Consider the following 27,855-nt stretch of genomic DNA (forward strand, 5'->3'; position numbering starts at 1 on the left):
GTTCACAGTTGCTGGAGATGGGAAAGACAACATCTAGGGCTTCAGTCTATCCCATCCTGCTCATTCTCTCCAGAAGACAAATGCTCTGTCCCATCTACAATTTGTGTACAGCTATGTCCAGCTGAAGACCTGTCATTGCTTTTTCCCATGGGAGACAGCTCCACAGATAAGGAGTCTTACATCAGGACAGCTGGCTAAAATATTCTTGTCATGTTGCCTCATGATTTGTATATAGAATTGTGATAAAAATGGGGGGGCAGGTGTGTATTTTCCTTTTTGTTAGAAACACAGACCCTTTCAGGAAGGTAGGTACTTCAGGAATTTATTTTCTTAGACCAGCTAGACTTTCTGAGCTTTTTAATGTAGTTCTGTGTCTAGTTTCAGATAACAGGAAACGAAGTGCACTTCATTAAATTACTATTTTATGAACTAAAGCATGAAATGAAACATATTCTCCATGCTAATAGTGAATTACCACACTTGTTACTTAGTTTAACTAACCAATTTCCTGTCAAATTGCTTATGAAATACAGAGAAATAGGCATATCATATTTAACTTCTAGCACCTAAAACTGAAATATGAGAGTTATAGATGCCTTGGCTGGATTTTATGTTCACACTCCTTTTTTTTTCCCTCTTTCTCAATGTTTTCAGTGGAAATTAACCTGACAAGCGATTATTATGTGAGTGGAGGTGGGTTAGACACCATATTCAAAGCAAGCAAGATCACTTTTCACTGGGGAAAATGCAACGCGTCATCAGATGGATCAGAACATAGTCTAGAAGGACAAAAGTATCCTCTTGAGGTAAAGTTTAGAATTGATTTTGATGATTTCAACAATTTGGTATTCTGTGACATTACTGCTCTACAAAATTCCTTTGTTTATCTCTTAAATCTATTTGCAAATATAATCATTCACTTAAATCCAAATTAAGAATAAATTATGCATTTTAGAAGGGCAGTGTAATGTGTTTGTGGCATGTTGAGAATGTCTAAACTGCATTTTTTCCCCATCTTCTAAGATGGTATTAGATGTCAGTTCTGCTAATCTGACAAAGCTCCCACTAAATGTTAAGCTCCTATGAATTTGGCCCATCATGTTCCACATGAGTTCATTGTTCAAAGTGCAAACGGACTTTTCAAAGTCAGGGCTTTACTGAGAGCCCATGGGAACTGCTGGGCCTTACAGATACAAAGCATGGGCTGGAAAGAGCTGGCAGTGGTGTGCCAAGAGCCACGTGAGCAGGTCCTGGGTGCAGCCACATTCACAGGCAGCCAGGCCAGTGTCCCCCTGGCTGCTTTGGCAGAATGGGTTGCCCATCATGGGAGCAGGCTGGAGGAGAGGAGCAGCTCCTCCTGGGATGCACAAAGGCCAAACTCTCTTCCCTCAACATGGTATTGTGTCATCTTCCAGCTCAAAAGAGGCAGTTGTGGCAGGCAGCTGTGCTGTTCCTCATTCCAAGCATTTTGAACTTCTGTGTGAAAGCAAAGCAATAGTGCCAGGGCTGGCCTATACAGGGGGAAGAGTGGTAAGCCAGGAGCAGTCTCTGGACAGTGTAATTTCTTTTACCTCACTAACCACCTAAAAATTCCCAACTCTATCTGTCCTGACAAGGCGTCACAGAGAATGCTCTTTTCCATCATCATCTCATAGAAAGCCAGTAGGAGCAGTCGCTCCCCCATACACTTTGGTCACCCAGCACTGGAGGAGATTTCCCAGCTGTATCTGGAGAAAGAGAGAGAGGGGTGCAACAAAACCAATGCTCATGACAGCAGTCAGATGTGGGTTCAAAGTGCCTGGTAGTCTTATATTACCAATGTTTTTCTACACTTACTGCAAGGCAGATGCAGTAGGGACATCTTGGCATATTATTCATGTTTTATCACTGATGTACAGACTGATTTCACCAAGTACTCTAGGTCAGGTGTCCACTTATCTCAGCTTACTCTATTATCCATGGAAAGCATTGTGCTCCTTGAAAGGGTAATTCCTGCAACCTTAATAATTTTCCAAGAGAGGTTTTTACATAGCTAATTATTGATGAACTCCATTCTGCATCCTCCGATAACACAAATGAGAGAGGTAAAAAATCCCTACGTTTATTTAAAATTTTTTGTTTGGATGTTTTTTTTCCCTCAAAATGGGAATATAAGCAATTGTATTATTGAATGTTTACAATTTTTTATATATAACATTTGAATATATTTTTAATTGCAGATGCAAATCTACTGCTATGATGCAAATCAGTTTACAGATTTTGAAGAGGCAGTTAAAGGAAGTGGAAAGTTAAGAGCTTTATCAGTTTTGTTTGAGGTAAACAAAATATATCTTTGTGTCATTTAATAAGCCTTGAAACACAGCAGATGTTCAAACTGAATTTAACTGGTTCCAATGTGTGATCACTGAGTTAAAAAATTTCATCTATCTTTCTAATTTATTCTTGCAGAAAAGCAAATGGGCAAAATAAGTTTGTTTAGCTTTAAATCATCTATAATTTTGGTGGTAAACTGTAGCTTGCAATCTTCTTTCATGAAGCCTGTTAAAATATGCGATTTCTTTTTAACAGATTGGACTAGAAGATAATCCAGATTATAATCCAATCATTAATGGAGTAGATAGTGTTAGTCGTTTTGGTAAGTTTGCCTCCATTTTTTATTGATTACTGATTAATTCAATTCCACTTCAGTGTGATTATGAAACCTTGAAGACATTGAGGAGCATGGTTCTCTATTGCTCAGTCATGTCTATTTTGTTAGAAATTACAGAAGTCATCTGGACAGATGAGAAATGGACAACCACCAACCACATGAAATCTAACATAAGCAAGTGCCAGATTCCACTCCTGGGAAGGGGTAATCCTGGTTATATATACAAACCAGGGAGGGACAGTCTGAAAAACACCCCTTTGGAAAAAGGTTTGGGGTTTGGTTTAATGGGAAATTGAACATGAGCCAGCAGTGCCCTGGCAGCCAGGAGGGCCAATCCTGTCCTGGGGTGCATCAGGCACAGCATTGCCAACCAGGCAAGGGAGGAGATTGTCCCACTCTGCTCTGAGCTGGGACAGGCTCACCTCCAGTGCTGGGGGCAGTTCTGGGTGCCACAGTGTAAGAAGGACATCAACCTATTAGTGTGCATCCAGAGAAGGGCAACCAAGATTGTGAAAGGTCTTGAAGAAAGGCGTGTCTGAGGTCTCTTCGTTCAGCTTGGAGAAGGGTGCCTCATCACAGTCAACAACTTCTTTAAGTGGGGCGACAGAGAAGCATTTGCTGACCAGTGGTAGGACATGAGGAAACGGGATGAAGCTGCGTCAGAAGTTCAGATTGGGCATTAGAAAAGGCCCTTCACTGGGATGGTGATCAGTGACAGCCTGGGCACAGGCTCCCCAGAGAAGTAAGTGGTCATGGCACCAAGTATCTGGATGATGCTCTTAGTCATATTGTTTAGTTTTAGATCATCCTGTGAGGAGCAAGGAGTTGGACTTGATGATCCTCACATGTTTCTTCCAACTTGAGATATTTTATTTTTCTCTGATTAATTTTCTCAAAGAATATTTGTAACAGACATATAAATGAATAAATATAACTATCATGAGAAATTTGTAACTGTTTAAATGCTAAATCCAGATAAATCTGATTTATTATGTACATCTTCTTAATCATAGAGGTCAGGGTTTTTGTATTTGGTTGGAAGCCAGATAAGACTGTTGTAACTATCTAAGCAAGAGTGAGACTGTCACTTTTCAGTAGACTCAGAGGAGAGAAATTTTTTTTCAGTAGCTCCTATGTAAATCCAAACTAGTCCAAATATATTGTATTGGCAATGGTTGCTAATCAAGACACAACTTCAGTGTGCACAAAGAGATCTGGGCTATGTTTCTAACTCAGTTTCTGGTGTCTTTGCAGATGAATAAATATGAATGAGCACTGTCTTGGACAGGGATATATTCTTACATCATGTCCATGACTTTAAGGAAACCTTGTCTCAGTCTTCCTTTATGCAATGGTGCTTGAATTTAAAAAGCTGTTTTAAAAGCCTTCAAAAGTGTGACATTGAAATCAAATTTCTTTTTTCCCTCTGGAAAATAAACACTATTCAACAAATTTAAAAGGGAACACCTTTCATAAGTTAGAAAGACGTAGGGAGTGGAAATATAAAGTAGTTAAGATTCATTACTTTTGTGTGTCATCTTCTGTGAAACAAAAAGGAGAACTAGTAATACATCAAGACAGATGCTGTCCTACAGCCTTGGAAGGAGCTGTAAAACTATCAGAGCAAGATTCAAGATACAGCCACTACATGGCACTTCAACAATGCTTAGAATACAATTTCCCTGAATAAAATGCAGATGAGCTCAGGAAATTCAGGTCATAACCAAATCAAGTTGTTTCTTCTGAAGAAAAGCACGCAATCTCTCCTTGTCTATGTCCTTGTCACTCATATCTCTATTGTGCTTATTTGAATCACAGTTACTGGGTTCTCAAGCTCTGCAGAGGAGCACTCCTTTTCCTTCTAGACAAACTTTCTGGTTTTTATCATTCTTTGTAGGTGTTTGATTTTGAGAATCTAGGCTGTGAATCTCATTAAAAGGGTATTCTAAAATCCAAAGTTGCAAAATGTATGGCAGGATTCTTGTTACGAATGAGAAGTTTCATGTCCCCAGCCATCTATATAAAATGGACTTCATTTTTGCTGAGGGACAAATGTGTTAACTAGACACATACCAGATAGCAATGATAGCTTCTGTCTGAGGGCTGATTAGCATTTTGACAGGAGAAATGGAAGGATGTGCTTTGCTCTACACTGCTAAATGTTCCCTCTTCATCATTCATTAATGAGAGAGAGGGGACAAGTCAGCTCTTAAGCCTTAACTCAGTAGAGAAGTCACTGCAGAGAAGAAAAGCATCAATCCCTTGTAGTCAACTGTTAATGCAATTTGCTGCTCTCACCAAATTTTTAAGGAATTATGAAGACAAAGGTCAGAAATCTGTACAGAGCTGAATAAGTAACATACCTGTAAAAGCATGAGTTAATGTATAGTATGAAAATTCATTAGATATTCAGACGTAAGTACTTATCAATTAGGGAGGAACTTGAAATGAGTAACTTTAGATTGAAGTAAGTTGTATAAGGATCTACACTATAACAAGGTGTGAAAAGCAACATTATTTTGGATGCACCAGAAAGTAAAGCAGATAATTGTAACAGACTGAAAGTCTGCCTTGCTGAAGTTGTTACCATTTATGCCAATTGCTGTTGCTGGACCCTACTGCCATACCAGCAGGCACAGCTTTCTGTGGATGGACTTCCAGCAATCCCTCATGCTTACTCCCAGATGACAAGGTACTCAGTAAACTGCTGACCTGAAAGATGTGATGTTATTTTCACAGAACTTGTTCTCCTGGAGGAGGTCTTTGCATTGTTTCCTGATTTGTGTAAAGCTGTCACAGTTTTTCACTATATTATCACCATTTAAAAAAGAATCCTGATCCACAGAAATTTTGCTTCTGCAATCATGAGTAATATTAACCCTCGGGCCTAGCATGGCAACTGTTCTCCAGGCAGTGATTTTCTGCAAAAAACTCAACAACCTGATTAAATTTGGGGGAGAGTTTGAAGCCATGTCATGAGACCTAGAACAAAGATTTAATAAACTTTTTTTCTTTGAAATTCAAGAGTGAGACAAAGATTTGGCACCTTGCATCTAAGCTTACAGTGAGAAAATTCTTGTGAACTAATATACTAAAATTAGTCCATTTGCTACTGGAATAACTTACTACAGCTTCCTAAGTAAAGAAAGTTGGGCTTGAGCTATACTTTTTCAAATGAAATAGAAGACGTCATGATTTATTTGTATGTTAGTCTGTCTGGAAATTAAATTTTGAAAAGCCTCTCAATTAGCATGTTCCTAGGATGGTAGTTCTTTTGGAGAGTGTGATTTGTATTTATTAATTGCTTCTGTAGTATTTTATCTCTCTGACTGTATTTTTCTTTTTTATTTTTTCAGGAAAACAGGCCGCCTTAGAACCATTTATTTTGCTGAATCTCTTGCCAAATGCAACAGACAAATATTACACTTATAATGGATCTCTATCAGCTCCTCCATGCTCTGAAACAGTTGAATGGATTGTGTTTAAAGATACCATAAGTATTTCTGAAAACCAGGTAATTTGTTTAATGTAGTAAAACCAAACAATTATACATAATACCAAAGAGAAATTGCCACGTATATGGTAGAAGCTTATGGCATTCATTGCCAGCCCAACAACAAAGCTTTTCTTTTATCTAGTCAGAAATTTTTCATCAGCTGTTAAATTAGAAAGCATCTATATTAATTGTGTTATCTTTTATATTTTTTATAGTTCAGTACTAGAATCTGAGCAATTTCTTGTCTTAAAATAGGGTAAGAACATATCCCAGGCTGTCTAGACTTTGAGCTCAGATAAAAAGGAGTACAAAACACTTTTTGGATATTCTCCCAGCCACATGGTGATGCTGAGCAGAGCATAGCTCTCCAACAGCTGAGTGGTTTAAAAATACTTGTGGAGTAAAACATTAGATATACTGATAGAATAGAAGTTCTGTGCCATGGAGGATACCTCAACTGTGAGACTTTATCCAACATGTTTTTTCCCAGAGCTTTTTGCCTATTAGCAGAATCTGGTCAAGTTTTATGGCTTCTAACTTTTTTTTTTCTCTCATCTTTTAGTTAGCTGTATTCTGTGAAGTGCTTACAATGCAGCAGTCTGGCTATGTTATGCTGATGGACTACCTGCAAAACAACTTCAGAGAACAGCAATATAAGTTCTTTGGGCAAGTGTTTTCCTCTTACACTGGACAAGAAGAAATTCATGAAGCAGGTACTTAACTGAATTGTCATTCCTCTCTTTGCAAGTTAAAAGACAATTTTCAGTGAAAGATTCATCCAAGTATGCAGTTACTCATTTTAAATTGTGTAGAAAGTAGCACACTGTGTTATTAGTCATAAATCTATCACTTTAGAGAAAAAAAACAGCAATGATAAAACATGTCAGATTAAATGGAGTGGAAAATTAAATGCTTGTCTTGACCAATCATTCAGTGAAAATCACGTCAGTTCAAGCTTCCTTACAGTGCCCTTTTAATGGGTTTCAGACTTCAACTAAGCTGCCTTTTCAGAGACTGCAAGAGTATTTTGTTTTACAAACCTGTTTGGTTCTTTATTGTGTAGTGTGGATGCTTTTTCAATAGAGACTGAAGGGTTGTCACCAAATTTCAAGTAGTTTGCTTAGAAAGTGATAAATGGAGAGAATTCCAGAAGCCAGATTCTGTTCTCAGTCTTACCATAAACTTCAGGGAGGTTTGAGAAGGTTCTGTGACCAAAATAGTACATTAAGTAGTGGGAAACAAGATTTAGCACTAAATATGGAAGTCAATTATTCCTATACTAACAAGCACAAATGAATATATAGGAAACTTCTAAACTGGAAGCACTATGTTAGTACTTGGATGAGAATACCTGTAGATTCTTTACTCAGTTCCGCTGAACTGTTTAATTAGACATGAACAGATGAATTAAGCACAGGCTATAGGTGTTCTGCAGATTAGAAGTGTGATTTCATACGTGTAATTTTACATATTTATGTGATCATGTATGTCAACACATATGCAACTATGGGATTTCTTTAATGTAGAACATTAGACAAGTGTTTATATTTTTGCCTCCTTTTTAAGACAGAATTTCAAAACTCTAGTAATCATTAAAGTTAAATGTTCAGATGTAAGCACTGTAACATAAATGCCAAGAGTCTCTAAGAGTCAATAGGCTTATTCGTGTTTAATATTTAACAGTAGTCAACAGAAAAAAACTAATCTTTTTAATCCCTTTAGAGGATGCATGAGAAATGCCAAGACTGATTATTACTCAGGTAGACATCTGAAAAATTATTTTGTGTTTTGAAACCTAGAATCCCAATTTTCTCCTGTTGTGTTCAGTGTAGATTCTCATTAGGGAGTAGGATTAAATGCTTGATTTATTGCTGTAATTAATACATGACATTTCATAAGTAGAACTAAGTTTTCTTAGAAAAGTTAGACGTATCTTTCTATTCCATTATAAAGTCATTTCAGGAATTTTCAAAATATTTTCAGGAATTTTCTCACAGTAACATCCCCAGCATTTTTGGTGTGCAAGCACAGTCCTACTAAGGGCATGGGAGATGCCTCATTCCCCAAACCTGCCCAGTGATATACATCATTTCCCTATGCAATATGTATGTAGCAATTTAAGAAGATTAAAATAGCTAATCCTTACAGCCCTGCTTGAGGATTCACCTAAAAAAAGTGTTTTGAATTTGTAATGCTTAATCTCCACCAACCTCAGCTGGCATGCTAATCCATTTATAATAAAAGTCATAGTTTATTCCTGTAAACTGAGAACCATTGTGGTGGCTGCTGGGCATATTGGGTGACTTTCCATCCTCTCCACCCTTCTGGTGAGGCCTTGGAAATAAGTACTGAAACCTAACTCTTATTTATCTTCCTGGATTTAGTAAGGTATAAAAAACAATGGGTTCTTAAAATTCAAGACTGACAATATATATTGATAAAAAGTACTAGCCAGCCTGTTTTGCCATGAGAAACATAACCACATAAAGTTCAGTGGCTGTCTCAGTTAAATTCTCTTGTGAGGCATGGGGTCAGGACTCACAAGGGAATTTATCCTTTCACGTTCCTCAGGCCACATGACTTCATTGTGAATTCCCAGATTCCCAGCTGTGTGTGGGACACTTTCACTGGCACAGAGTGTGGGGTGCAGGTGCAGGGAGAGCCCAGGGCTGCCCTGAGTCAAACCCAGACAGTTCCAGCGGGCTCCAGCCCACCCATCTCAGGGCACTGGGAGCCATGGTGGTGGCACCTCCAGGAAAACAAAACTGCACAGCAGTGAGGAGTGAGGGAGATGTGAGAAACTGCTCTGTCACTCCCAGGTGAGAGGAGGAAGAAGGGGAGGAGGTGTTCCAGTAGCAGAGCAGAGTGAAGCCCACAGTGCAGATTATGGTGAGGCAGCCTACAGTGAAGATTATGATGAGGCAGCCTGTCCTGTGGCCGACTGTGGAGGCTCCATGCGGGAGCAGGCTGCTGGCTGTGGCTTGTGGAGGGAGACCATGCAGGAGCAGATTATCTGTCAGGTCTCTGACCTTAGGGAGGACCCACAGTGTAGTAGTCTGTTCCCAAAAACTGTCCAGAGGCTGGAAAAATTCATGAAAGACTGTATCCTGTGAATGGGACTCCACACTGGAGCAGAGGAGGAGCATGAGGAAGGAGCAGCAGAGGCAAGGTGTTATAAGCTGATCACAATTCCCATTCTATATTCCCCTGGGCCCCTGGGAGTGGGGAGGTGGAAGAATCAGGAGTGAAGTTGAGCCTGGGAAGAAGCAAAGGGTGGGAGGTTTCATAGTTTTGGTTTTGTTTCTCGCTATCCTACTCTATTTTTATGGATGATAAATTTCCCCAAGTCTAATCTGTTTTGCCCATGATGGTGGTTGGTGAGCAATCGCTGTCTCTGGCAAATGTCTGGATGGGCACCCAGTGGCCAGCCAAGGTCAGCCCAGCAGACATCTGCTGAGCTGCTCCACCTCCATTACAGAGATAGATAGTGTAGATCTAGAATATAGAAAAATTGCTTTATGCCACACACTGCAGGGATCTACAAAGCCCCTGAATATCTGAAGTGATTTCATGGCTTCAACAATTGAAATGTTGAATTGAAAAAATAATCTCAAACATGGATTTAACTAAAGTAGAAGAACGCAACAAAGGTGGGGGGGAAAAAAGCCAAATTTGGGCAGGTTATAAAGGTCTTCTGGTCATACATAGCCCAGGCAGCTTTTGGCAATGATTTGGCTGATGTACCCCAGTGGTTCCCCATGATGCAATTAAGTTCAGATGAAAATTTCCTAAGTTACGTGGATAGCATTTTATTCCATAGGAGAATAAGCAAAGATAGATGCATTACTACAACATGATGTGATATGCAAAACCAGAATCTAAGTATTCACCTGGAAAAAGCAGAGACTTGGCTTCAAGTTTAACAGGGATTTGAGTAGGCCTCTGACTTTCTGTGAATTTTTTTTGCAAATTTTTCTGTGAATTTGTCCTTCAGACTAGTAACAAACTTGAGAACTCCCTTTCTTGCAGTCTCTTTGCTCAGATTTTCTAAAAGTCGGTATCACAGCAGAAGTACTTAATTAGATAAGTTGTTGTGTGGTCTTCTTTCAAGTCTCTGGAGAAGGAAAATGAGGTAAGACAGAGTAAAGTGCTTCTGTGTTACTGACTGGTAGAAAAGAAAAGGGATCAGCAGGATGATTTACGAAGTGGCATCAGAAGAAGGAAGGAGAAGACATTTTGGGAAGAAATGGATATGAAATAATACGTAAATGATTGTCATATAGTAATATTGTCAGTCATTGCTGAGATGAACATCAAAAGGAGGAGAATAAAAAGGAAGACTTTTTTCTTGGGAAAAAATAGAAGAACCATCTGGAAAGTGAAAAAATAAATCAAAGAAATAACAACAGAAGCCTTGTACCTTTAAAAGTTTTATAATACCGCTCTATGAGTCTGAATACAGACAGAGATTTCAGAACCAAATTCACTCATAAGCAAAAAAGATGAAGGGAGGAAAAAAGACTGTAGAGAAGAATTTGGAATGCAGAGAAGCTTGGTGTTTATATTATAAAAAAAGCATTTTGACAAGAATTTTAAACACCTTTGAAAGGAAATAGCTGAGGAGTCTTTAGATTAATTGAAAAAGAGTGAAATCTGTTTAAATCACCTGTGTTCATACTCAGAATTGAGAAGGGCTAGTCTGATGATTTCTCCTTGCCATCTGGTGGAAATGGGAAGGAATGACAAATTTTAGGAATGGAATGGAATGTACACAACATAGATTTTTAAAAAAACTTGCTCTTTTTTGCATCAATTAAAATAATTAAGTGTAATTAATAAAATGATGTATTAGTTATATATCACAGTAGATTCAAAACACAGAAAGGGTACTCACGTGAATTACAAAGACTAACGCTGCCTCTGCTCTTAGCTTACTCATACAAACACAGAAATTAGGAAAGCCTTGCTGCTTGTTTTCCATTGACTCTCTCAGACGGAAGCTGCTGAGAACTTCCCACCTTCCTTGGAGAAATTCCTTTGACAAATATTTTGACGGGGTTTGAGTGTCCCCTTGTGTTCAAGTGGCGAAATACAAAGCTGAAGGACTTCTCTCTCAAAATGCAGCATGGTCCCCCAAAGCCTTGGGGCATCTTGGTGTTCACTTCTTTTTAGAGAACTCCGAAGGATCTGCACCTGTTTTCTTAGTAAGCTAATTGGGTTTTTTGCTTTCTTTTTCTAGATACTCATATATTGCTCTAAGCACATTATGAGATGTAAAAAATATTTCCTCATTTATTCCAATTCAAGCTAAAAATATAATAACAAGCATTAAAATATAGTAACATTAAATGACTGGTGCTAATGCAATACTTAGCTTCTTCTTATTTACCTTTTCTCTCTTCTTTAACTACTATAAAAAGATTCAAACAGCCTTGAGGGGAAATTCAGGTGTCAGGTTTACCTTTGACCATTAAAAACAATCTACTGTAGATTAGTTTATTATAACTGGTGTGAGATTATGCAGCTCTTCTAGTGCTACTTGGATAGAGCCATAAAGATAGAATTGTTGAGATTTTTTTATTCCCAGGACAGATATAACAATCTTTATATTTTATCATTTATATTTTATTTCTTAGGAACTGGATACTAACATTTCACAAAATATGTTATAGGAGGCAGAGAGAGGAAATTCAGTCCTCAACTTTACTTGCTTTTTGGAAATCTAGTGTTCAAATACTGGTTCTGTTTACAATGGCACAGCATTTCAAATGTTTTAGTAGAAAGCTAAAACTGAGGCACACAAAAAGACTTTTATTAGTTTTCTCAGGAAGTATCTCAAGATTTTTGTAGAGTTACTTGTACCATTTGATAAATACCATATCCTTTCCTCTTTTCTTTATTCCAGTTTGCAGCTCAGAACCTGAAAATGTTCAATCTGATCCAAAGAATTATACTAGTCTCCTTGTTACGTGGGAAAGACCTCGCGTTGTATACGACACCACAATTGAGAGATTTGCTGTCTTTTATCAACAGCTGGATGGAGAAGATCAGACCAAGCATGAGTTTCTGACAGATGGGTATCAGGACTTGGTAACTGTAAACTCTTCCAGTTTCATAAAAAGGGATGATGGTGTAACAACTCACTGTTAATTATTGTGACAGATTAAACCATAGCTGGGAGCTCATTGAAGAGAAATTGTCTAATTTTTTGGCTGTAAAGTCACAAAGACAACTTAAAATGAAAGAAAAAACTCTTGTCTAGAACAGGAAAAAACTCTAAAGATTGCTGCTTTGATTTGCCTATACTTGCTGTGAGCATGTCAATCACAGAGCTCCCTAGCCATAAAACCCAATTGTCAGTTAATAATAACCTGTAATTCATTGCTCGTGGATGTGAAAGAATGACCTACACAAGCAACTAATGAGATTCAATTCCATTATACTGCTATAAATCCTAAGTTACTGACTACAGCTTCATGGTATTTTACTAATGAGATCTGTTCCTCTAACCCTCTTTAAAGACTCATCAGACACCTAAACTTGTGTTCAATGCTAAATAGTTATTTGGTTTATTATCCTCCATGTAAAGAGTCACATGTTTTTGTTTTTTTTTTAATTTGACTGAAAACCATTTGTGACAATAAAATAAAAAAGCACACATTATAATACTAGAAGTAAGGATCTTTGTACTTCAGAACAAAAATGTGTTATAAAAAATTAACATTTTCAAATTCTTGATACTTATTTGCAAGTAAATGATTAAATGTGTTTTTTTTTCTTTTAGGGGGCTATTCTAAACAATCTGCTGCCCAATACAAGTTATGTTCTTCAGATAGTTGCTGTTTGCTCTAATGGTCTGTATGGAAAATACAGCGACCAAGTCATTGTTGATATGCCTTTAGAGGATGCAGGTAAGTGGTCTTTTGAGTTTAGTGATCTCTTGTAGCTGAAAAACCTGTATTTCAAGTAGTTTGTTTGCAAACCAGTTAAAATGCATGACTTCCGAATTATGCCAAAATGAAATTTCAAAATCACCGCAGTTAACTTTCAGCATGTCCCTTGCTAATGATATTTTACATGACATAATTCCTTGCAAGCATTACCTATAAAAAACTGCATGTTAATTTTTTTAATTCTAAGAATGTTCTGAAAAGCACCTACTTGATTTCAGATCTCATAAAATCTCACAAGTGTTTGGTATTATTTCTCTATGGTTCAAGCATCCTCTCAAAATTAATCCACACCACCAAAGTATTAAGGAATCAAACAATACAACCCCACTATATGATTTATAAGTCTATTTTAATGATTTTGAAATTTGATTTCTTATGAATACTTGGAGTTTGATTTCAAAAAACTTGTGATGATGGAATTCCCTTGCTTCTTAATGCTGCCTCGCAAAAGAATCAAAAGGCCTAACAAACAAATCTTAATGATTTCAGATTTGCTTCTTCTGCCTGCTGGTAAATATGAAATAACTTGAAACTGTAGCATGAAGCTTGATCTTATCCTAATAATTCCTTAAATTTGGTGTAAGTTTTAACATCAGATTCAGTTCCTATGAAAGTGAGTGAGGGCTTTGTTTTTAATTAAGAACACTGTAATTAATCATAGAAAAAAAACCAAATGTTTTTTGATCCTGTTAGGAGCTATTTTATTTTTAACCTAAGGGCCTGGATTTTGTTGTTTATGCATTCTGTAAATTCAGTTTTATACTTATATATGTCTGTTTAGCTGCAGCAAGGTCATTAGTGATGTTGTGGTGAACTTGGGAAAACGGGCCAGTTTTTCATTTCAAGGGAGCCATGTTCTCCATTACAGTGAGAGAGAATGTGATTCTCAACAATCTCTACCACATGAATTCTGGACTAATATGGGTAGTAGGCTTATAATAATGTGGGTTTCTCTGTAGGAAGAGGATACAGCATCAGGTATAGTACACATTTTTAATAAAGATTTGTCTTTCAAATACAGTGTATAATAATGTATTTTGGGGTCTTAAGTTAGTATCTACCGGAATTTTCCTATTTCTCTTTAGTTTTCTAAAACGTCCACAACAAGGTTCTGACCTTCTGCCTGACATTTCACTCTTCTGTCTACCTTTTATTCATCTCTTAGATAGTATATTCTTCCACATACTTTCCAGAATTTTTTGGGTTTGTGTTTGAAGAGTTTTCTCAGATAGGAGTTCATCTACATACCCCACATCCATTTCTACATGGAATGACAAATAAGCAGCATAGTGTTATCATCATTTAACAACAAATCAAGTCAGTACTGTGCTGCCATCATGGCTGCAAAACCTCTGAAAATACACATTGCAAAAAGAAGTCCAGTGTAGGTGATATCCAGAGGATAAACCACCCTCCTCCTGCTACTGCTGTATCCCTGCTGTGAGGATGGGTTGCACCCAACCCCGCTGTGTTCCGTGCATCCCTTTGGAAGGAGATGTGGGTGCAGAGGCAGGGAGAGAGCCAGGGGCACTGGGGCTGGGCAAGCACTGCCCAAGCACTGGGCAAGCACTGCCAGTGCAGTGGCACTGCTGTGGCAGGAGCAGGAGCTGCTGGGGAGCAGCCCCAGAAGAGGAGGACAGGGCAGCCTGTGGCTGGCCAGCAGTGCAGGTGCCCCAGGCAGCGCGGCACCCCTGCTGTACTGCTGCTGAAGTCACGCAGAACAGGGGCTTTGCATCCATTCCAGGAGAAGGTAGAGGGAGGGAAATACACACTGGAAAACTAACTTCACTTTCCAGCATCAGCAGAAATTTCTCTGAGATTTGTATGCTCAGACGAGACAATTTGGTACAATAAATGTTATATTTCAGACTGTGTTATATTTGTCATAATAAATGTTACGTATCAGGCTAAAGGTTTGATACTCTCAAGCCTTTTTACACAGGTAAATCATTAATTTTTACTTTGATATTTTAAATTTTTAAAAATTTAAATCAAAAGAGAGCAAAGTTTTTAATAAAAATTAAATAGTTAAATGAATATTTGCCTGTTTAAAAAAAAGTTTCACTGACATGCATCTTATCTGAAATGGACACAAAGTTATTAACTCTAATTTGGTTCTTTTATTTTGGCACTTCCACAGTGATACCTCTGAAAGCATTGAATAAAGAAAATTCAGGGAAAAATTCCTCTCATGTAATTAGTATGATTTCTAAGAGTGTACATTGCTCTGTAAGTAAGTTTCTTACATGCTGAGTCAATCTGGATAAAATTTTAAAATAGGAAAAAATCTTCCATTAATTTCTAACATTAATATTTATTTGCATAATTAATTTTACTAATTATTTACACCTGAATTAACTGTTGCAAATATTTCAAATATTTTCATATTTAATTATAATATACCTAATATTAGAAAAGAGATATATGGGAATGCAGATATCTAATAAGAAAGATTTCTTCAGAGTAGCTTGCTGATTACAACTATAACATCAAATTGATTTTGTGATCTGCTTTATAGATCTTGAGGCAAAAGGGGATTTCTTGGAGCTCCTGCTTGGGAATTTATGAAAGAAAAGTTATCTTCACCGTGAAGACATGAAATAAAGTTGACACACAAAAAGCATAAATTAAATCTTTCATTTTCAAGAATTACTCTGAGTAATCCAGTTTAATTAAGATGAAATTCACTACAGTCACCTCCAGATCCATTAGTCTTCCTGTTAAGAGCTAAAGCAAGGCGTGAGTCATGCGGAGCCATTAGATGGGCCCTTTTCCAGGAAGAATTCTGTCCTTGGAGTGGCCACTTCTAATGAGCTCTGGTATTCAAAAAGCTCAAGACTGTTGGTTTAGACTTTCCTTTTGAGATACTTGCAGGAGAGTGTTTCTCATGCCTTCTCCCCACCCAGTCTGGTGCATCCCATATGGTTAGTGAGGGCTCTGCAGGCTCTGGTGATCCACAGATCCAAGGCTCTTGTTCTCAGCAATGTTTTGTGAGATGAAGGACCTCTTTGGGGTCTCTGCTTCGGTTTGTGGAAGCCTCAGGAGCTGTAATGTAATGACACCTGGGAAGGTACCCCACTGGAGACCTGTGCTCTCTGGGTTTTTCCTGAACTCTTCAGAATTTCAACCCTTCTTCTTGTAATACACTGTGTGTGCTGGTTAAATTTTTTTTCAGTTAGTTTCTGTTTAGTAAAAGCCAACAAATGCACAAATGATGTAGCCACAAAATTTCCATTGAAAATTTAGGGAATTGTGTACAACACATTTTAATCAGCTTTGATAACAATCCAACCTTTATTTACAAATTTTTCATTTGTTATTAAAATTGGATTTTGAATAACTATGTAAATGTGTGCTTCGACTCTCTAGATAACATCTGTATAGAACTGAAGGTTGTGCAGTAGTTTGTTGTGTAGCTAATACTGGTGGTACTTACATGCTTTTGCTGACACAGGAAAGGAAAAATATATAATTCCCCATTCCTATTCCTTTGTTGGTGTTTGTCAAAAAAAACCCCAGCATGCTGGGACATAGCTCTCAAATACTGTCTCCTGCCTGGCAGCTCGTGCTGTCAGCAATGCTTTGTGAGGGTCTAACTATGCAACTTTTTTGTAACTCATCTTTGAGATTTTTGTCCTGAAAATCACTAAACATATATTAAATGTCTGATTTAGGGGATGCTTTTTCCTAATTTTGTACTGATGAAAGTAGAAATCTGAAAACTAATTTAATCAAAAGAAACAGGCTTTAATTTTGTTCTTGCCGTGCAATTTATTACATGTCAGTGCAGAAATGAAAAGAGTTTATGTTGTGCGCATTATTCTATGATTATAAATCACATTGTTTAAAGAGATTTTTTTTCATATTTCCATTGAAAAAATGTAGTGAAATAGTTACGTCTCTGTATTTGTTCTACTGTTTCTTAACCTGTCGTTAAAATGGACTAGGAAGAGACCTCTACAGAACTCTAACTAATTATTTAATTATTTTAAAATGTATACTATAGAATAATCAATATGTAGTTTCAGAAAAAATAAACAAGCTTGTTCATCAACCTTTAGGAGGGTGTGGCTGTTCACCTTGGATGGGGAATGTTATTATGTTTCTGTAATCTCCTGTCAAATCAAAAGCTCAGCAGCAAGATTAACAGAACTTCTGTGTGTGTCTCTAATACTTTTGACAAATAAATTTTATATGACCATCTAAATTCAAATATTCTTTATAAAGTTCCTGGAAATTTACTGGTTTTGTTAATAAAGAGGTTCTTTACACATATATATACACACATATATATATGTATGTTAAAGCCTCTCTTTTGCAAAAACAGCAAGAAACTGTAGTTTCCTGCTGGTGGAATTTGAGAGCATGTATCCTACTGTATACTCTAGCACAATCACTACAGTTTGTTTTTCTGACTGAATCTGATTAAATCTCAACTCAAGAATAGTAACCACAGAAAAGTATGGATAGAATTCCTCTGTACGAAAAACATGTTTCAGACAAGTCTGTTAAATACTTCGTACATGGTGTGGATCTATTATGGGAAAGCATTCAGACTGATGTCAATATTTGATTTGTATCATTGAGAAGCCAGGGAATATCATTATCTCATCCACCCCTTCCTCCCCTGCATTTCCCCCCCTGGGTCCCCCCCGCCCCGTCCCAGAGCCTCCTAGGCCTCAGGAGTCAGAGGTAAGATAATTTTTTTATCTATCTAGCTAAAGAAAGGTCAGTTCTATATTTGGTAATTTATAGATGTTTGTTACTAAAGGATAATTTGTGAAGATTTTGTGCAGCATTTCTTAGTGAAAATTTGTTTGCATGCTATAATCTACAGATAATACTCTTTGATCTTATTAGTTTGATAAACTTAATCTAGTGTATGTTGCATATAGCATGTCTTAATTTGTTTTGAAAGGTAGATATGGATAGACCAAAGAGAATACAAATTAAGTCATAGATCTCCATCTGACTTTGCAAAAAAAGAGAAATATAGGGACGGAATCTTCATCCTAGTGTATTGAACAGACTACTTTTGGGAATTGTGGAGGAAATGCAGACATGGAGCTGTGTGTGATGGTATTGTAAGAATTGCTCTCCAGGCTAAGAGGTTGGCATTTTCACCTAGTGCAAATCAGCCCTCAGAATATGTGCTAGCATTTGTGTGCAGACAGAGTGCTAGAACATGGTTTAGGAAAAAGCCCTAGAAAGGAATGGATATGGGCCTTTTTGTAGACCAAAGGAGCAATAAGGTGCATTAGTGCTCTGGAAGGGGTGTTAGATTTCCTCACTGAAGACCTGTGCTGGTTCCTAGCAGAGAGGTGGATGTTCCTTTCAACCTGTTTTGAAGCATCTCTTGCTGACCACCATCAGAAGTATACTACTGGATTTGGCTGAGAAGAGAGAAAGAAGGCAAGAGACTGCCTCTAAATTTGGAGAGATGGATTTTCAGCTGAGTTATAGGAAATTAATTGCATCAACCTGTTTCAACTGTTTTTTTATTTTTGAAAATTGGGAATGCCTCAAAAGCTTCTAGAGTAGTTCTTCGCAGAGCATGCAGTACCTGTTTGTTAGGGACTTTCTCTGGGATGTGATACAACTGGCTTTATGTCTGTACATCAAATCAGGTAGGGTGGGAGTTTGAAAAAGGTTGTAAGCACTGGGAAGGGTGAGTCTGTTTGGTCTGCCTCACTGGAAGCATGCAGCCTGCTGAATACTGACTATGATGGCGTTGATGTTGCTCTAGCACCTAAGTCCAATCCTGGGTGCACAAATAGGGAATTTTCTATATGAAAATTATAGAACAGATTATTTTACAAGAATATCTTCAGAGCTTTCAGATTTAATTTAGAGAAATAGTTGATCCCCAGACCTACTGTTTTTCTCACTTCTGTATTTCTGCATTAAACTGTATTTCTAATTGAAAACGTTTTTGTAAACTTGGCTTTCTCCAGCCAACATGTGGTTCCTCCAAAAGTGCAAATCCAGTGGTATCAAAATAGAGCCAGACAAAACTGCTGTGGCTGAATGAATGTGTCCTGTCTAGATAAGTGAGCAATACTACCCTTAGTCCTTATTCCAGGGGGTTGGCCACTTCTCCAAACACAATCCTACAAAAAATCTTTGACATTGTCTCAATAACCATATTAATTAGGCAGTTGAGTCCTTGCAGAATTCAGAATTCTGTCTATTTAAAATTGTGGATGATACAGTGTGTATTTTTGTTTTATAGAGGCTGACCTCATTCCTGAACTGAGTGAAGCTGCAGAATATGAGGTATAGCATTCATTTGTTTTTTAAGAGTGTATTTTTAATAAATACATTTCAACTACATTGAAATTATATCCTGTGAAAACTGACAAAACTATGTCACAAATGAGTGTATTTTCTGCATTTATGTATACTTATATATGCATGTATGTGCATACATAGCCTTTGAGCTATATTTCTCCCTAGATAACTCTGGAGATACCTCAGTATTTCTCTGGGGTTGGAGGTACATGGTGAAGTAAAGGATATCACTGAATATTCCTAAATATTTTTAAAATGGGGCATCAGTTTACAATCACCCTGCTGTGAAGTCTGACAGAATTGTTCATCAAAGAATCAAAGCTGCCATCCAGTGTTAGGCTTTTTAGTTAAAGAGAAGTTTGATTTCTCCTTACTTGTGATGGTGTTATCATGTAGTAAATTAAAGTAAGGGAGGACGATAGTGCTGAAGAGTGAGATTCAAGTGTGTCTGTATCAGTGTGCTGTTGGTTTAACTGTCACTCAAAAATTCTTGGAGGTTCATTTGCTTCTTGAACTCAAGTGAGATTTTAAAGTAGAACTCTGTTTTACAAAATTTTTGATAAGATGATAACCTTTGGAGGTTTCATATTCAGTAACTAGGTCTCTGGTGTCACAGCAAGGAGAGATGTAAAAATGCCATGATTAAGTTTTTAACAGTCTCTAATACCAATCGTGTAACATAGACAGTTACTTCAGTAGGACAATTATCAAGTAATATCAAGTAATCCCACAGAATTTTTAATTTATAGTTTCAGTCTATGACCACAGTATTCTCACTGCATGACAAGTCCTTTTAGTTAAATAGCACAGCCTGTGCTTACCTATCTATTTACCTTCCCTTGCATTTGTGGACACTGAGTAACCAGTAGTACAGTCATTTCTCTGTTCTTATGTATCTAGATTATTATATTGTGTCTGTTTCGTGCCAGTGAACATCAACTGATTTTTACTTGAACCATGAAAGTTTAAAAGCTCATACACTGCCTTGCAGAAATAGAAACAAGGGCCTGTCCAGTCCAGCCCAGGTTTGAAGGCAATCAGTCATGGTGCTGCTGTCCCTACATTTTAGGTATTTAGTTCTTCAAATGAAATCCAAACCTGAGAGTGACATCTGAGGTACCTTATGTTGTGTGAGTGCATGAGGGGTTCCTGGTTCAAAGAGGGATTGCAGTGTGAAGCCCAGCTCTAGCCTAGTGGGTAAAGCCCTTGCTCTGGTGAGACTGGGTGAAGGCTCACAACTCCTGTTTGCTGAGTGCCTCAGTCAAAAACATACTCAGCAGCTCTTTATCTTGGACACATTCCTTCAAAGGCTGTTGATTTTTTACATTACTCTCCCTGCTGTGACCTGTTCAATGCAGGAATGGGAGATATATTCAACCTAAACTATAGTGGAAACTGAGGAGTTGTTAGATTGATGACTGTGCCTACCTCCTGTCTACTGGGTGTTTTCTCTCAGCATTATGCTTTTGAATAACAAACAGTGGCATTTCCACCACATCGCCAAGCCAGATCTTTAAAAAAACAAAAAGAACAAAGCTATTTTGCAAGAAGCCCTGTGCTGCTCTGTCTCTTAGGGCTGTGTGTGCCTGTCAAATCAGGTCCCTTCAGAAAATGAAAGTGTACCTCAATCTAGATGGCAGAGTTGGGCTGGGACAGGTTCGATTCTGGTGCAGCACTAGATGGGGACACAGCACAGAGCTGCAGGGACTGCTCTGTCTAAGTCAAAACAAAAATGCTTGCTGAGTGAGTTAGGTGCTTCAATGATAATATTTTTTTTATTTGGTGCAGGGAAAGCTCTAGAGGGGATGAAAAGATTTGACCTTAGATCCTCAAGTACTGCCTAAATGCTGATTGCATTCAGGCACATTTTGGTTTTTTTTCCTTTGGATATGTCCTTAAGAGGCAAAACTCTAACACAGATTTTGCACAAAGTCTTGTTATTCATTGTCATTCATATTCAGAAAACAAAGGGTCGTAACAGGACTAGGGCATATGGCTCACAACACTTGTGAAACTGACAGTCTTGATGAGGATCATGAACTCTTCCAGAATACTCTGACAATTCAGCAGAATTGTGGTCATAAATATATTTTACAAGTTCTGTTGTTATTATTAAAGTTTAATTTCCATCAGGATATTAGTGCAAACCTCTAAGGCATTCTGATAGCAAAACCATTTTTTCACTGCGCTGTATACAGTCTATGCTATATATTGCATATACAATTGCATTTTATTAGGAAAGAGTTAGAGCCTTCTTAATAAAGTAATAAATACTGTGAGCAATTTTTGCCTCTCAAACACAATTTAAGTAACACAATGTTGAAGTAACACAGTGTGTGATGTTGGGACACAGCATTTTTCTGTTTTTATTGCAAATAAGTAATATTTTTCAAGATAAAAGAGGATACCTGTTTTTTGCAGTTAATACTTTTGTTTAAGACCAACAGTCTTCTCAAATGTTGTTTTGCTTTACCCCTCTTGATTTATTGATCCAGGAAAATGTATTATTACAGTTTAGTTTTCATTCATGTTCAGAATCTATAAACATTTTTAATTGTCTTCGGCTATGATATTTTTTTCAAAGGATGAAGTTGATGAAAAGGAAACAGAGGTGGATGAAGAAACTGCAGTGGTTCCTAGCACTGACAGTACAATGAACCAATTGAGGAGAGATTTTCAGGTGATTACATCCAGCTACAGTCAAGAAAAAATGGGAACAAAACCCAGTGAAGCCAAAACAAATAGATATCTAACAAGAGAAGAATTGCATGGTAAGGATAATGTTTTCAAAGCAGTTTATTATGCTACTTCTCCACCTATTGGTGAAAATTCTGAAGAGGAAGATCCTTTTTTGGAATCCCAAACAATTACTGGAATTCCTCCTCAACTCATTGACTCCACCAAAGGCAGAGAAGACGAGTTTATATATCTTTCTTCAGGCACCGAGCCAACAAGAATAACCACCTCTGGCCACAGTGACGAAGATTTCTTATTGCCTCCTTTTAAACCTCATCAGGAATCTGATGACTTTTGGAGTTCAGTTCCTACCACTTCTTCATCACAGCTGGTTACAGAGGAGGCCTCCCAAGAAGATGCCCTTCCTTCAGGAAGTCCAGATATCAGTGTGCATGATGTTCTTTCCCAAGGCTCCATTAGATATGTTTCAGAAGTCACAGCATCCTCAAGCTCCGATGAGCCTCCAAAGCATACTTCTTCCCCTGATGGAAATTTATGGTTTCATAATGCTACAGATCCAACGACTCAGTCTGTTGATACATCACCTAGCGGGCAATTGTCTCAGACCAGTTACACTGATGCTTATGTAGAGGGATTAAAGCCGACTGCAGTGCCCTATACAAGCAGCCCAGTGGTTTTACAAGACACCTCAGATGCGGATTTAGAGTTGCCACATTATTCTACCTTTGCTTTCTCCTCTGCTGAATTATCACCTCACTCTATCTCTTCAAGCTCTGGAGAATACGGTTCTGCTTCTGCTGCCAGTGAGGTACTCTCTCAGACAACTCAGCCAGTCTATAATGGTGAGATACCTCTTCAACCTTCCTACAGTAGTGAAGTGTTTCCTCTAGTCACCCCTTTATTGTTTGACTCTCAGATGCTCGACACTACCCCTGCTACATCAGATAGTGATGTGACCTTGCATGCTACACCTGTATTTCCCAGTGTTGATGTGTCATTTGAACCCACCCTGTCTTCCTATGATGATGTACCTTTGCTTACATTTTCCTCTGCTTCCTCCAGTAGTAAAATGTTTCACCGTTTGTATACAGTTTCTCAAATGTTTCCACAAAGTGCTACTCCAGCTGTTGCAAGCGATAAGGTGTCCCTGCATGCTTCTTTGACGTTGGCAGTGGGTGATCCATTAATACAGCCAAGCCTTGCTCAATTTGCTGATGTGGTGTCACATCAGACCACTCATGCTGCTTCGGAGACACTGATGTTTGGTCATAATAGAACTCACATATTTTCTCAAGTTGAACCATCCAGCAGTGATTTAAATATGCATGTACTATCTACAATGTCTGAACTTCCTTATGCTTTGTCTGGTAATGTGGGCTCCCTTCAAAGCTTTACTGTTTCCTATGACTCTGCAGAATTTGTGCATGATTCTGTTGACGTATTTCATCAAGATCCTTTATTTAGCAGCTATAACAATGTACTGGTGCATAAACCTTCTTCTGTAATATCACAAGCTGATACTTTGCTGCAGCCTACACGCTCTCTATCTAGTGACACGGATTGGTCTGAAGCATACTCTGGTAGTGAGTCCCTTTTGCCTGATACAGATACTTTGACAGTACTTAACGTTTCTTCCTCTGACTTTGTTGATGAGATACCATATGAATCATCCGGGTTTAGTGATGTTAATAAGATGCTTCAAAAAGGTGATGTTATATATGGAGATGAGAGAGAACTGAAAATTTCCTCTTCTTTAAGTGAAATGGCTTCCAGTGCTGAAAGTAAAGTGATACATGAACTTTCTACATCTGTTTCTAATGATGTTGTAATTGAGCAGAATATGTCTCTGCAAGAAAGCCCACTTCCTGTTTCTAGCACAAAGGGAATCCTTCCAGTTTCTCTTGCTTTTCCCACTACTAAGGTATTCGATCATGATATTAGTAAACTTACAGAAAAGCACCTTTCTGTTCAGCCTTTGCATGTTACAACTCCAGCCTTTGATGACACTTTGCTTAAACCTATGCTTAGTGCAAGCTCAGATCAAGCTCTCTCTGTCCCTGCTTATAGCAAAATGTTATCCTCGACTCAGCTGTACTTTTATGAGACCTCAGCAGCATTAAATAATGAAGCATTACTGCAGTCCTCCTTCCAATCTTCTGGCGATGGCACTCTGCTTAACACAGCTGCAGTTGTGCCTAGTGATCCCGTATTGGCTGAAAGCTCAAGGGTTCAAAAAGATAGTTCTACGTTTGACCAAATATTGCATCAAATGGCACCAGGTTCTGCTACAACTGAAAGCGAGCTGCATTCTACATCTGCACCTTCTGTTGCTGATATGATGTCAAACACTTTTAGTAAGCCCACAGCGTCACTTCAAGGTTTATCTTTTTCTTATGCAAGTGAGAGATACGTTTCATCCAATTTATTTAACAGTGAAGATGTTCAGAAGGTCATGCCTTCGTTGTACAGTAGCGATGCTTCATTCCAGCTGACCAGTTTAGAAAATACAAATGCCTTTCCGTCCCCAGCAGCGAATGCTGCAACAACTCCCTTCCTAACAGGTGACACATCATCACATGTAGCTACTCCTACAGACAGCCATATCTCTTCAAGTGTTTTTGAAAGAATTGAGGCTGACAGTGTCTCTTCGAGCTCCACACTTGGTTTTGATCCTGTTCATATGCCTGCAGTTGTTTCTGGTTCTGATGTGTCCGTTCATCACACTCTTCCTTTACCAAATACACTTATTTCAGTAACGGCTGTTCCTTCCAAAAGTGAGATCCCTGTAACTTTGAATAGGTTGCTGGTTCCTTCTGGAGAATCCTCTGGGTTGTCTCCCAGTGTCATGTCCAGTACTGATTTGTGGTCTTCTGTAGTTGAGGATGACTACGATGAATATGATGATGCCTTCCCTGTAAGTAACTGCATCTCATGCACCTCCCATAGAGAAGATCAGGATATGATAGTAGAGGATGAGAATACAAAGGTAAATAATAACAAGGATCAGAGTAACCTTATTATAAGTTCACATTCTGAGAAACCTGAAGAAGAGAAGTTTTCTACTGCTGCATCTGACAGTCAGATAAACCATGCCATGGACAGACGTAATTATACATCCATACCAACTTTGACAGCGAATGTGATACCTGAGAAGCACAACAACATGAAAACTTTGGAGAACCACATTCAGACCTCTAGTGTCCAATTGCAAAACACATCAGAATCTAAGTCTTGGGCTGTTCTGACAAGTGATGAAGAAAGTGGTTCTGGCCAAGGTACCTCAGATAGCCTTAATGATAATGAAACTTCAACAGATTTCAGTTTTCCTGACCACAATGAGAGAGACACTGAAGGGGCAGTTGAAGCAGGTAACTCAGAATTAACTCCTGGATCATCACAGTCATCAGCCTCATCTGTTACTAGTGATCACTCATCAGTATTCAACATCTCTGAGGCAGGTTAGTTATGGATAAGTCTAATGAATACCATGGGAAGCTGTGAGGGGATACTTTTGTACCATAGAGAATGAGAAGGTTTATCTACAGATAATAAAGGGAGAACATAACAGTGCCAATGGGTGTGATTAAGGAAGTATTGGGGAACAGGGTTTCATACTGAGCTGGCTATCTTGTGAATGCTACTTCTGGCTACTTAAAACTGCACCTGAAATATTTTTCAGTAAGATGATTGATGGTCTGCTTTTGGATAGATGCATACTGTCAGCAGAAGTTGAGTCATGCAATATCTGAAACCAGAATTGTTTCAGTGCTAATTTTTGCTTTTAGTTTTAAAGGTTTGAGAGGGACTTAGCTTCTCTGTTGAGTTCTTTGTACAGAGACTAGTGCTGGCCTTATGGAAATGCCACCAGAGGAAACCATGTCTCTGCCAGAGGAAACGTGCCTCTGATATTCTCTTCTAAACTTACAGCTGCACATTTTTTTTGTGTTTTGTAAGAGGTTTAACAAGGAAGAAGATGCTGGTCTTATTCTGATTCATAAAAACATTCATTTTCACTCTGTATATACCACTTTCAGATTTGAATGAGATGCAGAATTTTTGTGCCAGATTTGCGTATTCCCAAAGTAAAGCCAAGATTCTCCTCTAGATGTTTATATTTAATGCTATTTTCTTATTTATTCCTCTTAAATTCAGTGAGAGTATTTGCAACCCATAATTCCAAGGATAAAGTCAGAAGTCAAAACTCATAACACATTTCCTCTGTATTTAAAAATGCACTGTGGAAAATCTGAAGTATTCAGGCACATAATTTTCATTCCTTCTTGTGCTAGAGAATTGAAAATCAAAGAATCAAGTCAAAAATAATCTATGATCTTTGAAAAAAAAAACAAACAACAAGGTTGAAATGGTATTTTAGAAAATAAATTGAACTTCTGTTATGTACTTGCATCATCTACAGAGGGCAGTATCATTCAACTAAACCCGTTAAGGAATGGCATTCACAAAGCATGGGAAGGTTTCAGCCCAGTTCTACAGATAAATACACCGTTGAATTACATTGAAATACAGGTTGTATTTCTCATGACCAACAGAATACTAATATGAAAAGGTGGTAAACTGACACTCGATATAGTTGGGGCTAGAACAATATGAAAAATAAAAAATAAAATTAAAAGAGAATAAAAAACATTGAAATTACTAAGAGTCCTAACAAGGTAGGTGTTACAAAACTGAATTAACAAGTGAATTAGTTCACTGGTAAGTAGTTACCACTTTGTGTAAAATGCATAACATTCCTTCAAAAATAAGCAAAAATAGCATTAGTATTTTAAAACCTATGTTATTAGTATGAATGAGTGTTGCCATAAGATAGTAGAGTTTACATAATGGGTGTCATTTGAATTTTTATCAGTAGTAACTCAAAAAGGATTATACAGTACTGGAGGAGGAGTACAACAGACTTAGTTTGTCTTCTAGATATTATTGAAAGACGCTCTACAGTATCATTTCATGTTCATTACTTTTTTTCCAGCACACGATGCCAAATACTGACTTTAAATAAGCTGAACATTCAATTTCAGCATGTCTAACATGGTCTCCTGTAAATCGAAGACATATTTGCTTAATTAAATTACAAAGAAATGCAGCAAACACAAAAATTAATCTCTCACCTGGGAACTTACTTATACATTGCAATGGATTTTGCAGAAATTGGTGAAATCTCTTTTCATTGTGACCATTACAGAAAAACATTGCCATTTAAACTTTTCCCAGTCTTGTAGCTGTTGATGCATAATTATGCTTGTTCTGAACTAGGATTTGCTCCATAAGACCCCTGTGACTACCCAAACTTTTCAACTTCTGTTGAAAAACTAAGACAAATTAATAGAAAGAAATATGCAAAGAATCCAAACACATCAGTTATTAGAAATCAAAGAAATCTGCTAAAGCTGAGACTGCCTTTTCAGCTGCCATCATTGGAGCGAATGAAGTAGGCAAGAAACCCTCTGTTACAGGAGAAGCCTGCACTTCATTCCCCATAGGAGGAGTCCTAATAGGATATGGTCATGAAGTTTGAAGGAGCACTGTCATCACACAGATAGGATTGGATTTTATGCTGTGAATTAGTCCAGAGTTGGATAAGCAAGTCTGACTGTTTCAAAGGGATCGTATTGTGCTCTCTCATGCATACACATAGTTTTTCTCTGGAATCAATAGGAAGCACCAATTTTAATCTACTCAACACAAACTTGGAGATTTTTCAGAAGCAACTTTGTGCCTTCAATTACTTTGCCCATTGAGCTGCAGAA

The 27,855-nt window shown here is 37.8% G+C and overlaps 1 protein-coding gene across 6 annotated transcripts in view; it reads left to right on the forward strand.

Annotated features, from left to right (window-relative positions):
• Window positions 1–27,855, forward strand: part of PTPRZ1 (protein tyrosine phosphatase receptor type Z1) — a 131,391-nt gene that overhangs the window by 75,256 nt on the left and 28,280 nt on the right. For 4 of the 6 annotated variants that reach the window (XM_031056898.1, XM_031056900.1, XM_031056899.1 and 1 more), the window contains exons 4-12: window positions 655–806; window positions 2,220–2,315; window positions 2,569–2,635; window positions 6,007–6,164; window positions 6,709–6,859; window positions 12,052–12,236; window positions 12,931–13,057; window positions 19,332–19,375; window positions 21,975–25,545. In XM_031056898.1, the coding sequence (XP_030912758.1) occupies window positions 655–806; window positions 2,220–2,315; window positions 2,569–2,635; window positions 6,007–6,164; window positions 6,709–6,859; window positions 12,052–12,236; window positions 12,931–13,057; window positions 19,332–19,375; window positions 21,975–25,545 (4,551 nt within the window). The remainder of the gene's footprint in view (window positions 1–654; window positions 807–2,219; window positions 2,316–2,568; window positions 2,636–6,006; window positions 6,165–6,708; window positions 6,860–12,051; window positions 12,237–12,930; window positions 13,058–19,331; window positions 19,376–21,974; window positions 25,546–27,855) is intronic. The other 2 variants (XM_031056901.1, XM_005420906.1) reach the window with 2 other exon arrangements.

The sequence above is a fragment of the Geospiza fortis genome, unplaced genomic scaffold, assembly GCF_000277835.1.
Source record: "Geospiza fortis unplaced genomic scaffold, GeoFor_1.0 scaffold195, whole genome shotgun sequence".
NCBI lineage: Eukaryota > Metazoa > Chordata > Aves > Passeriformes > Thraupidae > Geospiza > Geospiza fortis.